General features: G+C 42.7%; 1 protein-coding gene across 4 annotated transcripts in view; it reads left to right on the top strand.

Moving 5' to 3' along the window:
* Positions 1-13,833, top strand: part of LOC140480622 (zona pellucida-binding protein 1-like) — a 73,962-nt gene that overhangs the window by 9,295 nt on the left and 50,834 nt on the right. For 3 of the 4 annotated variants that reach the window (XM_072575747.1, XM_072575746.1, XM_072575749.1), the window contains exons 2-4: positions 3,886-4,056; positions 6,711-6,836; positions 7,746-7,889. In XM_072575747.1, coding sequence (XP_072431848.1) covers positions 3,886-4,056; positions 6,711-6,836; positions 7,746-7,889 — 441 coding nt within the window. The remainder of the gene's footprint in view (positions 1-3,885; positions 4,057-6,710; positions 6,837-7,745; positions 7,890-13,833) is intronic. The other variant, XM_072575748.1, reaches the window with a different exon arrangement.

Raw genomic sequence — 13,833 nt, 5'->3', positions numbered from 1 at the left:
CTGCAAAGCTCTGGGATATAGAAAGATCTGGGAATCCCTGTACATGAATGGTAAAAGATTAGTATTTGAGTACAGCAAATAATTAGGAAAGTTATTAGCGTTTAAATGTTGGCATTTATTGTGAGCGAGAATTGAAAACTGAAGTTGTGAGGTTATGCTTCAATATCATAGTGCATGAGTGCAACTGCATCAAAAGTACTGTGTACAGTATCGGTCTCCCTCGTCAATGAAAGATATGAATGTTTTGGAGACAGTTCAACACAGGTTTACTAGACAACTAGCTGGAATAGGTGTGTTGACTTATCGAGCCATAGAGTCATAGAAACAGACCTTTTGGTCTAACCTGTCCATGCCAATCAGATATCCAAACCCAATCTAGTCCCACCTGCCAGCACACGGCCCATATCCCTCCAAACCCTTCCTATTCATATATCCATCCAAATGCCTTTTAAATGTTTCAATTGTACCAGCTTCATTACTTCCTTTGGTAGCTCATTCCATACACGTACCACCCTCTGCATGAAAAAGTTGCCCCTTATATCTTTATACTTTCTCCTCTCACTCTAAACCTATGCCCTCTAGTTCTGGACTCCCTGACCCCAGGGAAAAAACTTTGTCTAATTATCCTGTCCATGCCCCTCATAATTTTGTCAACCTCTAAAAGATCACCCTTCAACCTCTGACACTCCAGGGAAAACAGTCCCAGCCTGTTCAGCCTCTCTAAGTAGCTCAAATCCTCCAACCCTGGCAACATCCTTGTAAATCTTTCCTGAATCCTTTCAAGTTTCACAACATCTTTCTGATAGGAAGGAGATCATAATTGAACGCAATATTCCAATAGTGGCCTAACCAATGTCCTGTACAGCCGAAACATGACCTCCCAACTCCTGTACTCAATATTCTGACCAATAAAGGAAAGCATACCAAATGCTTTCTTCACTATCCTATCGACCTGCAACTCCACTTTCAAGAAGCTATGAACCTGTACTCCAAGGTCTACTTGTTCAGCAACACTCCCTAGGACCTTACCTGTAAGTGTATAAGTCCTGCTAAGATTTGCTTTCCCAAAATGCAGCACCTCACATTTTTCTGAATTAAACTCCATCTGCCACCTCTCGGCCCATTTGCCCATCTGGTCCAAATCCTGTAGCAATCGGAGGTAGCCTTCTTCGCTGTCCACTACGCCTCCAATTTTGGTGTCATCTGCAAACTTATTAACTATGCCTCATATGCTCGCATCCAAATCATTTATATAAATGACAAAAAGTAGAGGACCCAGCACCGATCCTTGTGGCACTCCACTGGTCACAGGCCTCCAATCTGAAAAACAACCCTCCACCACCACCCTCTGTCTTCTACCTTTGAGCCAGTTCTGTATCCATATGGCCAGTTCTCCCTATAGTCTGTGAGCTCTAACCTTGCTAGCCAGTCTCCCATGGGAACCTTGTCAGATGCCTTACTGAAGTCCATATAGATCACATCTACCGCTCTGCCCTCATCAATCCTCTTTGTTACTTCTTCAAAAAACTCCATCAAGTTTGTGAGACATGATTTCCCATGCACAAAGCCATGTTGTCTATCCCTAGTCAGCCCTTGCCTTTTCAAATACATGTACATCCTGTACCTCAAGATTCCCTCCAACAACTTGCCCACCACCAATGTCAGGTCCACTAATCTATAGTTCCCTAGCTTGTCCTTACCACCCTTCTTAAACATTGGCATAACATCAGCCAACCTCCAGTCTTCCAGCATCTTACCTGTGACTATCGATGATACAAATATTTCGGTAAGGGGCCCAGCAATCACTTCTCTAGTTTCCCACAGAGTTCTAGGGTACACCTGATCAGGTCCTGGGGATTTATCCACCTTTATGCATTTCAAGACATCCATCACTTCCTCCTCTGTAATATGGACATTTTGCAAGATGTCACCATCTATTTCCCTACAGTCTATATCTTCCATGTCCTTTTCCACAGTAAATACTGATGCGAAATACTCATTTAATATCTCCCTCATTTTCTGCAGCTCCACACAAAGGCTGCCTTGCTGATCTTTGAGGGGCCCTATTCTCTTCCTAGTTACCCTTTTGTCCTTAATGTATTTGTAAAAACCTTTTGGATTCTCCTTAATTCTATTTGCCAAAGCTATCTCATGTCCCCTTTTTGCCCTCCTGATTTCCCTCTTAAGTGTACCCCTACTGCCTTTATACTCTCCCAAGGATTGACTCGATCTATCCTCTCTATATCTGACATATACTTCCTTCTTTTTCTTAACCAAACCCTCAATTTCTTTAGTCATCCAGCATTCCCTATACCTACAGCCTTTCCTTTCACCCTGACACGAATATACTTTCTCTGGATTCTTGTTATCTCATTTCTGAACTCTTCCCATTTTCCAGCCAGCCCTTTACCTGCAAACATCTGCCCCCAATCAGCTTTTGGAAGTTCTTGCCTAATACTGTCAAAATTGGCCTTTCTCCAATTTATAACTTCAACTTTTAGATCTGGTCTATCCTTTTCCATCACTATTTTAAAACTAATAGAATTACAGTCGCTGGCCCCAAAGTGCTCCCCCACTGACACCTCAATCACCTGCACTGCCTTATTTCCCAAGAGTAGGTCAAGTTTTGCACCTTCTCTAGTAGGTACATCCACATACTGAATCAGAAAATTTTCTTGTACACACTTAACTAATTCCTCTCCATTTAAACTTTTAACACTATGGCAGTCCCAGTCTATGTTTGGAAAGTTAAAATCCCTTATGATAACCACCGTATTATTCTTACGGATAACTGAGATCTCCTTACAAGTTTGTTTCTGAATTTCCCTCTGACTATTAGGGGGTCTATAATACAATCCCAATAAGGTGATCATCCCTGTCTTATTTCTCAGTTCCACCTAAATAACTGGATGTATTTCCAGGAATATCCTCCCTCAGTACAGCTGTAATGCTATCCCTTATCAAAAATGCCACTCTCCCTCCTCTCTTGCCTCCCTCTCTATCCTTCCTGTAGCATTTGTATCCTGGAACATTAAGCTGCCAGTCCTGCCCATCCCTGAGCCATGTTTCTGTAATTGCTATGATATCTCAATCCCATGTTCCTAACCATGAGGAAAGGCTGGACAGGCTAGGCTTATACTGGAGAGCAACTCTTTACGAAACTAGTCTAAAATGACATTTAGCTGATTCTTGGTAAGTTTCAGCTCATCTTCAAATCCATCAGTGTCCCTGCTTTTTTTTTAATCCTGAGAAACAAAGGATAAATTGAGAATTTACAATGTTTGGAATTACAGTCACTTGTCCACTTTGCTAACTCTCAGGAAATGACATGCCATAAACCACTAAAAGTCTAGATTATTATTTAATGAGCTGGATAGTCTTTTCTGAACTAAAAATTTGTGTTGCAATCTGACTGCTGTATTCAGTATCATAGAATTTCTACGGTGTGAAAACAGGCCCTTCGGCCCAAAGAGTCCACACTGACCCTCCGAAGAGTAACCCACCCAGACCCATTCCCCTACCGTATTATCATATATTTATCCCTGACTAATGCACCCAAACTACACACCCCTGAACACTATGGGTAATTTAGCATGGGCAATCCACCTAACCTGCACACCTTTGGATTGCAGGCAGAAACTGGAGCACCCAGGAGAAACCCACATATAAACAAGGAGAACACGCAAAGTCCACATAGACAGTTGTCCGAGGCTGAAATCGAACCCCAGTCCCTGCTGCTGTGAGGCAGCAATGCTAACCACTGAGCCACCATGCTGCCCCTTGCAAACTCCACACAGACAGTCACCCGAGGGGAACCCATTGATATTTCATTTATTTTAACATCAAAGCATAACTTACTCATACTCTTCATAAATTCTAATTTAGATGGAAATCTCTATAAGAAAAGTTCTGAATGGCATTTCTATGAAAGAAATTCAAGATTAAGGAGGGATGGTGACAGTGAATTCCGGGGAATGTTCGCCAGCTTGCCACATACATCACAGGCTTTCTCAACACCTTTCACAGATCAAACCGTCGGTGTAGAAGGAGTAATTGGTAAGGTAAATTTACAGAATCAAGATAAAGTTGAATTTTATCATGCAGTTTTACCAATGGATTGAATGAGCAAGTCAAAATACTTGATATGTTGGCAATGAAAAGTATCTGCTATGATTCTGATATTAAAATAAGACAATTTGAATGTTTCCTAAGATTAAACAAGCATAAGACACGTAAGGCATTTTTTAAAAAGTCATCAAACTCATATGTAATCCAAATGTCAGAGGATATTTTCATGAATCTACAATAATGTTTGGAATTTTTTTAAACAGTAATTTGTAGGCAACTTTCCTTCTTCCCTCATTGTTTCTCAATTCTGCAACATACTCAATCTTGATCTCTGTCCTTCTCATTCTCATTGTCTTCCTCATTTTATTGCCAGTCCTACAAATCATATTTTTTAATTGTCTGCATCGAATGTGTATAGTCTTGGGATCACAAATTCTCAGCAGTGATTGGCTGACTCTTCATTCTTGCTTTTGAACATTGTCTTTGAAAAAACGGTAAGCACAGTTAGTTAAAAGTCTTGATCAGAGTGGTGCTGGAAAAGCACAGCAGGTCGGGCAGCATCTGAGGAGCAGGAAAATCGATGTTTCGGGCAAAAGCCCTTCAATAGGAATGAGGCAGGGAACCTCCGGGATGGAGAGATAAATGAGAGTGGGGGTGGGTCTGAGGAGAGGGTAGCAAAGAGTACAATAGGTGAATGGGGGTGGGGATGAGGGTGATAGGTCGGAGAGGAGGCTGGAGTGGATAGGTGGGAAGGAAGATTGGCAGATAGGACAGATCATGAGGATGGTACTGGGCTGGCAGGTTGGAACTTGGGTAAGGTGGGAGGGAGGGGAAATGAGGAAACGTCAAGTTTCCTGTTCCTCGGATGCTGCCTGACCTGCTGTGCTTTTCCAGCACCACTCTAATCTAGACTCTGATTTCCAGCATCTGCATCCTCACTTTCACCACAGTTAGTTAAAAGACAGTGTCATTCAGTGATCAGGTGGTTTTGTTTTGAAAAGGGTCTGTTATGTTTAACAGTTAATTGGTAAGTTCTCTGTTTTCATTTTACTCTGGACTTCTCTACGTAAGGTAAACCACTTTTTGCTATATTTTTCTGCCATTGGGACTGCCCTATGACCAACAAATACCACTTTAGAATATGAATGTAAAAAGGCTGGAAAACCTCAGCAGTCAGGCAGCATCTTTGGAGGGAAACTAAGCTAAATGTTGAATTCACGTCAATGACCTTGCAGATACAAATGGCACGAATATTTGGCAGAATGGTGCCCATCTCCATCATGATGAAAATGGTGGTAGTGGCCCAAAGCCACAAGTTGCGGTAGTGGAGTCAGGTTGCATTTTCCATGTTTGTGTTTCATGGAAGGACAAAATCTATTAAATCATCACCAGCTGCCTCCACTGAAATGGAACCCAGAGTGAGCACCTAAGACTGAATAGAGCATATTTGACTTCGTTGATTCATCTCAGTAACAAGGAAAGATAACGTAACCTTATAGATATGATCCTGGGACACCTTTGCAAGCATCAAGTATGCTTAGGGAAGGTCAGGTACCCTTGGAGCAGGCTAGTGTACTCTTGAGTGGTGATCAGGTATCCTCTAGAATTGTTAACTTTAAAGAAGGTTGTATCTGAAATGTACATAAAGTTTTTAAAACTGTAACATTGTCAAAGTAGTGTTAAACTTGTGAAGAACCATCAAAAATCTCCAAAACTAGCAAGAACTGTCAAATGATGCCAAGCGTTTCAAGCTTAATCAAATTGGGATCCAATATCAAAAACTGTTAAGTGGCAAAATTGGCACAAATTGTCAAAAAATTTCAAAATCTGTTTGCAGGAATGAAATATGGTGTGGTCAAATAATATTGAATTTCCAAATAATATAACTTTAATTTTCCTCTTGTGTACATAGGTACCAGGCAATACCAGTGTTGATATTGGAAGTGAAATGATAATGGTTAGAACTATGAGTTGGCATGAACTGGCACTAATTTGGCATGGGGATGCCTGGGATGAATAGTGAATCATACCATGATATTGAGGTATGAAGGGTAACAGTATATGGTAGATTGACATAAGGTGGCACTAGGGGTATGAAGAACCAGTGGCTGAAGGCATTTGGTGGCATAAGTTGGTATAGATAGGATATGGGGAGTGTGTGGAGTGAAATAAAGTGTAGGGAGTGTGAGGGTTGAGGATCGAAGGAAAGTTTTTTTAAGTTATAGTTTTAAATTTTGGCTTCAGTGCTGCAGCCCCTGACTGGTTGCCACACACTCTCACCTTGGAAACTGAGGAGTGTCGGCAGTCGTATTTAAGGTTGAGCTTGAGAAGTTGGAAATTCTCTTGCTTCTGTGCACATGATCTCAAAATGAAAATTATGCCCTTCTAAGTGGCTTCAACTAGATAAAGTGTAATTGTTGTTGATATGCAGGCAAACTGTAGCATATAACAGAAAATAAGTAACTACATTACAAATATTCTTTTCAACAACTAATATTGTCATAAAAAGACTGGTGACCAGAGGTTATAAAAAATGACCAGAGGTCATATTTTGTAGATCTATAGAGACAATTTTCATTGATAAAATCAAGAATAATTCAAACTTATCAAGAATATAACTTATCGAAATCTTTTATTTCTAGTTCCAGTTTTCTTCCACGTTTACTCTATAGGCCAGTCTCTTCAGTGCCTAACACAGGAACTCTTATCACAAAGTCTTGTGGATCCAGTGTTTCAGTGGGCAGGCCCAAATGGACTGATTACCAAAGGTACTGATTTGTTTTGCAGAAATAATGGGCTGAAACTTAAGTTTTTTGGCTTAAGTCTTAGTTGTTGGAGGGGTTTCTGCCAAAATGCCCCAATGGGTTTACTTGGCATATTTTACCAAATGCGCCTCATTAACTACCTACCCTACCTCCACAGTATCCTTCACATCCAAAACTGGTCCCCATCTTACCACATACTGCTCCCAGAATAATTTGTCTCTCAGTGAATATCCTGGAATTCATCAGCATCCCTTGTTCCTGTGCCATCTTCAAAACCCTGTCATGTATCTGGACAAGCACTGTCAGTCAGAAGCTGCCCTGCACAGTTACTGAAATTTGCCCTGGACATAGCACACAGGAGAAAGTTGGTGCCCTCCTGTGTGGCTAGGGAGAAGGAGGCCCTGCTAACAGGCCAGTGAAGAGGCAGGATTTCCTACTCCTCTCATGACCAGCACTCCCACCATCATTGAGGCACAGTGGTAGCAATGTGTACTATTTACAAAATGCTGTGCAGAAATTCACCAAGACTCCTTAGACAGCACCTTCCAAATCCATGAACATGAGCATCTAGAACAATGACAGCAGATACATGGAAATATTACCACTTGCAAGTTTCCATCCAAGCCACTGACTATCCTGGCTTGGAAATGTATTCCCACTCCTTCAGTGCCTCTGGGTCAAAACTGTGGAACTTCCTTCCGAATGGCATTGTGGGTCTTTCTATAGCAAATGGAATGCAGCAGTTCAAGAAGGCACTTCACCTTCATCATCCCAAGAGCAGGTTGTGGTGGGCAATAAATGCTAGCCCAGCTAGCAATACCCACATCCCATGAATGAATTTAAAAAATGAACCTGTGATTACTGAATTGACAATTGCTTGTTTTACTGCATTTGTTTCTCTGTTTTATTTAGAATCTCAGAGATTCATCTTCATCGACAATGGAAACTTGTTGTTTGACACCATTTATGTAGTGGATTCCGGAAATTATACCTGCAACCTCACGTACACACTTGACCTAAAACGAATATCAACCCTGGTCAGGTATACAGTCTATGGTAGGTTTAATACTTTTGCAGAAATATTGAAATCCATAATACATTAAACTTTTATTCCTATACACTAACCTGATGCTCACTAATCAATCTTTCGGTAAAATGAAAATAGTGAGAGGTTTCTGGGGCTTGTTTGGGAGAAAATTGATTTAATTGTTGTTGTCTGATCATTTTCTTGGAATCTAGAGGGAATATGGATTGCTGAATTCAAAGGAATTCATGAAAAATAAATCTAAATCTTTTCAAGTCATATTTATATATTGTAAGTTTGTGTGTATTTCCTGTTGTATAATATTTACTTTCTGCAAAAATCACATATTTTCTCTCACAGTTACATGCGCATCATATTATCTGTTCTTTTTTCCATTTTTTGCTTCTGTTCGGTGTCTGACCTGCAAGGTATGTGATAAAGTTGCCAATATTCCTTCGAAACCTCCCAGATACTGTATGTCCTGTTCTGGTACAGAGAAATTAACTCCATGCATCAGCACAGTGACCAGCACAAACCATGGTGAAATACCACTCTGCAACTCTCCTGTAAAACATGCCTTCAACCAAGACACATACATAAACATAGAACATAGAACAATACAATACAGAACAGGCCCTTTGGCCCTCAACATTGTGCCGACCTGTGAACTATTCTAAGCTCATCCCTCTACACCATCCCATAATCATCCATGAGCTTATCCAAGGATTGTTTAAATCTCCCTAATGTGGCTGAGTTAACTACATTGGCAGGTAGGGCATTCCACACCCTTACCACTCTCTGAGTAAAGAACCTGCCTCTGACATCTGTCTTAAATCTATCACCCCTCAATTTGTACTTATGCCCCCTTGTACAAGCTGACGTCATCATCCGAGGAAAAAGACTTTCACTGTCTACCCTATCTAATCCTCTGATCATCTTGTATGTCTATCAAATCCCCTCTTAGCCTTCTTCTTTCCAATGAGAACATACCCAAGTCTCTCAGCCTTTCCTCATTAGAGCTTCCCTCCAGACCATGCAACACCCTAGTAAATCTCCTCTGCACCTTTTCCAATGCTTCCACATCCTTTCCGAAATATGGCGACTAGAACTGTACACAAAATACCAAGTGTGGCCGCACCAGCGTTTTGTATGGTTGCAGCATAACATTGCAGCTCTGGAACTCAATCCCTCTACCAATGAAACCTAACACACTGTATGCCTTCTTAATAGCACTATCAACCTGGGTGGCAACTTTCAGGGATCTATGTACATGGACTCCAAGATTCCTATGCACATCCACATTAACAAGAATCTTTCCACTGACCCAGTACTCAGCTTTCCTGTTATTCTTCCCAAAGTGAATCACCTCACGTTTAGCTGCATTGACCTCCATTTGCTACCTCTGAACCCAATTTTTTTAATCATGTAGATTAGATTCCCTACAGTATAGAAGCAGGCCCTTCGGCCCAACAAGTCCACACTGACCCTCCGAAGAGCAACCCACCTAGATCCATTCCCCTACATTTACTCCTGACTAATGCACTTATCACTAGGGGCAATTTAGCATGGCCAGTTCACCTGACCTGTGCACCTTTGGATTGTGATGGGGAAACTGGAGCACCCAGAGGAAACCCACACAGACACGGGGTGAATGTGCAAACTCTACACAGACAGCCACCTGAGGCGGGAATTGAACCTGTGAGGCAGCACTGCTAACCACTGAGCCACCATGCTGCCCCCAGTGGACAGAATTTCCCAGGCCCATCTGGAGTTTTTAGAAAGGTGGACAATGGGACTTAATTGGATGGAAGCAAAATTCCTTGTTCCCGATAGCAAATTAAGCATTTGCAGTGATGTTTTTCCAACTTTTCAGATGAGTAGGATAGGACTTCCCAATCCTTAGGATTACACATGTTGGAAGACCGTGAAGCTCCTCTTTGAGTCTCCATCAAACTGGTAGGAAACAGTCAAGGGGAACGTCAAGAGGTTCTTGATCCTTAAAGCCGTTCGGAAGGCAGGAGGGAGATGGGGAAAGCTATCCAAATTCGAGAAAAGCATGCAGAACCTACCTCTGCTGCAGATGATGGGTGTCATTGTCACAGAGGATCTCCAGGAGGTGATGAGCCAGCAAGCCTTGCTGTTTGCCTCAGAGGCCCCCAACATAATTTTCCAATGCAGGATCTGCTCCATAGTGTAGGATAAGATGTGGTTGCATTTCTTCTTCCAGAAAGTGCATAAGGAGAGCTCTGTGCTCAGCAGCCTGAAAGAAGTAAATGGCTTGGTAATGTCATCTCCGTCTGACATCCTGAGCATCAGCAAATCCATTCATAACCTTCTGTATGGCATGAATCCCCAGATAGCCTAGCCTCCCAGTTATTCCTGTCTTCTATAATGGAGGTCTTAGACGACAGGAGAGCCTTGACCAGCCATTCTCTCTGGATAAGCTGACCAAGGCCACCGAGTTGAAAATGTGTTGCTGGAAAAGCGCAGCAGGTCAGGCAGCATCCAAGGAACAGGAAAATCAACATTTCTGGCATCAGCCCTTCTTCAGGAATGAGGAAAGTGTGTCCAGCAGGCTAAGATAAAAGGTAGGGAGGAGGGACTTGGGGGAGGGGTGTTGGGAATGCGATAGGTGGAGGCAGGCGCTGAGGAAGGAGATGTGGCTGTGGTAGCGAGTCTGTTTGAGAAGGATGCTGCCTGACCTGCTGCGCTTTTCAAGCAACACATTTTCAGCTCTGATCTCCAGCATCTGCAGTCCTCACTTTCTCCTCAAGGCCACCGAGTACTTAGAAAAGAATTACTGGCTGAGATGTATTTAGCTCTGTGGGACACAGTTGGTCAGGACCTGCTGTAGGTGTATGACAGTATGCTTCTGATAGGTAGCATATGTAAATTAGCATATGTAAATTATGGCGACTGACTGTGTGGAGTTTGCACATTCTCCCCGTGTCTGCGTGGGTTTCCTCCGGGTGCTCCGGTTTCCTCCCACAGTCCAAAGATGTGCAGGTCAGGTGAATTGGCCATGTTAAATTGCCCGTAGTGTTAGGTAAGGGATAAATGTAGGGGTATGGGTGGGTTATGCTTCAGCGGGTCGGTGTGGATTTGTTGGGTCAAAGGGCCTGTTTCCACACTGTAATGTAATGTAATGTAATGTAATCTAATCTAAGATATCATCACCTTTATCTACAAGTGGAAAGGAGAGAGGGAGGAAATTAGAAATTGGTGACCAATTTCACTGTTGTGTGGATTTAGAAAATCCTGTCTAAGGTCATCTCCAACCAGGAATCCAAGGTCGATAATTTACCTGACTAACTTGTGCTGACATAATAATCTTTAAGAGACTAGCATTCCTCAGGGATATAATTCCCTCTGTGCAGAACAGGGAGGTGGATGCCTGCCTCATCAGCTTGAACCAGGAGAAGGCCATTGACAAGATATCACATACCTACATATAGAGCATGTTTTCCAAGGATCTTTGGAGAGGGAATTCGCAATTGGATCTGACTGCTCTACACCAACATTATTAGCGCAGTCTAAATCAATAGGCAGGAATCAAAAAGCTTCCTGATCTGATCTAGAGTAAGGTAAGGCTGGCCATTCTCTCCTGCCTTGCTTTTATGTTGCATAGAGCCTTTTTCTGAGTCCATCAGGAAGAATGCGAGTCTGTATGGGCACTTGAGAGTTACAGCTTAGCCAGGAAAGACCTAAATAAAGAGTTAAGAAGAGCCAGAAGGGGACATTAGAAGTCATTAGCAGATAGGATCAAGGAAAACCCCAAGGCCAGGAATAAAAGAATGAAGAGAGTAAGATTAGGGCCAATCAAGGATAGTAGTGGGAAGTTGTGCGTGGAGTCAGTGGAGATAGGGGAAATGCGGAATGAATATTTTTTGACAGTATTTACACTAGAAAAGGACAATGTTGTCGAGGAGAATACTGAGATACAGGCTACTAGACTAGATGGGATTGAGGTTCACAAGGAGGAGGCGTTAGCAATTCTGGAAAGTGTAAAAGTAGATAAGTCTCCTGGACTGGATGGGATTTATCCTAGGGTTCACTGGGAAACCAGGGAGGAAATTGCAGAGCCTTTGGCTTTGAACTTTATGTTGTTATTGTCTACAAGAATGGTGCCACAAGCCTTACTGAATTCTTTGAAAGGTGACCAACCAGGTGGATGAGGGTAAAGCAATTGATGTGGTGTATATGGATTTCAGTAAGGCATTTGATAACCACGGTAGGCTATTGAACAAATTATGGAGGCATGGGATTGAGGGAGACTTCGTAGTTTGGATCAGAAATTAACTAGCTGAAAGAAGACAGAGGGTGGTGGTTGATGGGAAATATTCATCCTGGAGTTCAGTTACTGCAACAATCTGTTTTGGGTCCACTGTTGTTTGTCATTTTTATAAATGACCTGGATGAGGGCATGGAGGATGGATTAATAAATTTGCGATGACATGAAGGTCAGTAGAGTTGTGGGTAGTGCAGAAGGATGTTGCAGGTTACAGAGGTACATAGATAAGCTGCAGAGCTGGGCTGAGAGGTGGCAAATGGAGTTTAATGCGGACAAGTGTGAGGTGATTCACTTTGGTGGGAGCAACAGGAATAAAGAGTACTGGAATAATTATAAGATTCTTGGTAGTGTAGATGAGCAGAGGGATCTCATTATCCATGTGTATAGATCCCTGAAAGCTGCCACCCAGGTTAATAGGGTTAAACAAAGAACAAAGAAAATTTACAGCCCAGGAAGAGGCCCTTCGGCCCCTCAAGCCTGAGCCAATCCAAATGTACTGTCTAAACCTGTTGGTCAATTCCTAAGCATTTGTATTCCTCTGCTCCCCACCTACTCATGCATCTGTCCAGACGCATCTTAAATGAATCTACCGTGCCTGCCTCTACCAGCTCTGCTGGCAATGCGTTCCAAACGCCCACCACCCTCTGTGTGAAGTACTTGCCGCGTGTAGCCCCCTTAAACTTTCCACCTCTCACCTTGAAAGCATGACCTCTGATTATTGAATCGTTCGCCGTGGGAAAAAGCTTGTCTCTATCCACCCTGTCTATGCCCTTCATGATCTTGTAAACCTCAATCTCCTTTTTCCTAGTGAAAATAAACCTAACCTACTCAACCCCTCTTCATAGTTAGTACCTTCCATACCAGTCAACATCCTTGTAAACCTTTTCTGCACCCTCTCCAAAGTGTTAGCGTGGATGAAATGATCTCAGTCCGAGCCCAGAGTGCGGTTCGACAACCGGTAACTTTATTGAAGTATTTAACACCGGCGGAGGCCAACCGAGGTCCGAATCTCGATCGCTCTAACGTTTCCTGTGCGATGTTACAAGTTATATACTTCATGAGTCAGGATGTAGGAGATTGGGTATGAATGAGTGTGAATGGTGGCAATCACGGCTGGAGTATGTGTGAATGTCAAGCTTCCTGCCGTCCTCGGAGAGTCGGCAGCATACACAAAAGGTGTGCTGTTTACCTTTATGTAAATGTGTCCGGGTGCTATCTGCTTGTCTCTCCGTGAGGGCTGGAGGCTAGCACCCCTCTTTGTTACTTCCAAAGTGTCTGTTAGGTTCATCCTGTTTGTTTGGTGTTTGCCTTTTGTGTAGGACTGTTTTGCATGATCAGGTTATGGGTGTGTGTCAGTTGGAACCTTGACGAGATTATAAAGTGGGTTTCAATCTGTGAGTCATGACCATTGTCTGGAGTCATGACTAGTGTCTGGTCTGGTGTGTATTTGGATCTGTCTTTGGGCCCCCTTCTCCCGATCACATGGTCGGGCTGGCAGCTGCTGTCTTAAAATGAATACTTGTTTGCTTTAAAATGGATACTGCTGGCTTAAAATGGATACTGGATTAGTGGTGCTGGAAGAGCACAGCAGTTCAGGCAGCATCCAACGAGCAGCTCGTTGGATGCTGCCTGAACTGCTGTGCTCTTCCAGCACCACTAATCCAGTATTTGATTTTCAGCATCTG

The sequence above is a fragment of the Chiloscyllium punctatum genome, chromosome 8 (assembly GCF_047496795.1).
Source record: "Chiloscyllium punctatum isolate Juve2018m chromosome 8, sChiPun1.3, whole genome shotgun sequence".
Classification (NCBI taxonomy): domain Eukaryota; kingdom Metazoa; phylum Chordata; class Chondrichthyes; order Orectolobiformes; family Hemiscylliidae; genus Chiloscyllium; species Chiloscyllium punctatum.
Note: the sequence above shows the minus strand (reverse complement) of the source record. Positions and strands in the feature narration are given on the sequence as shown.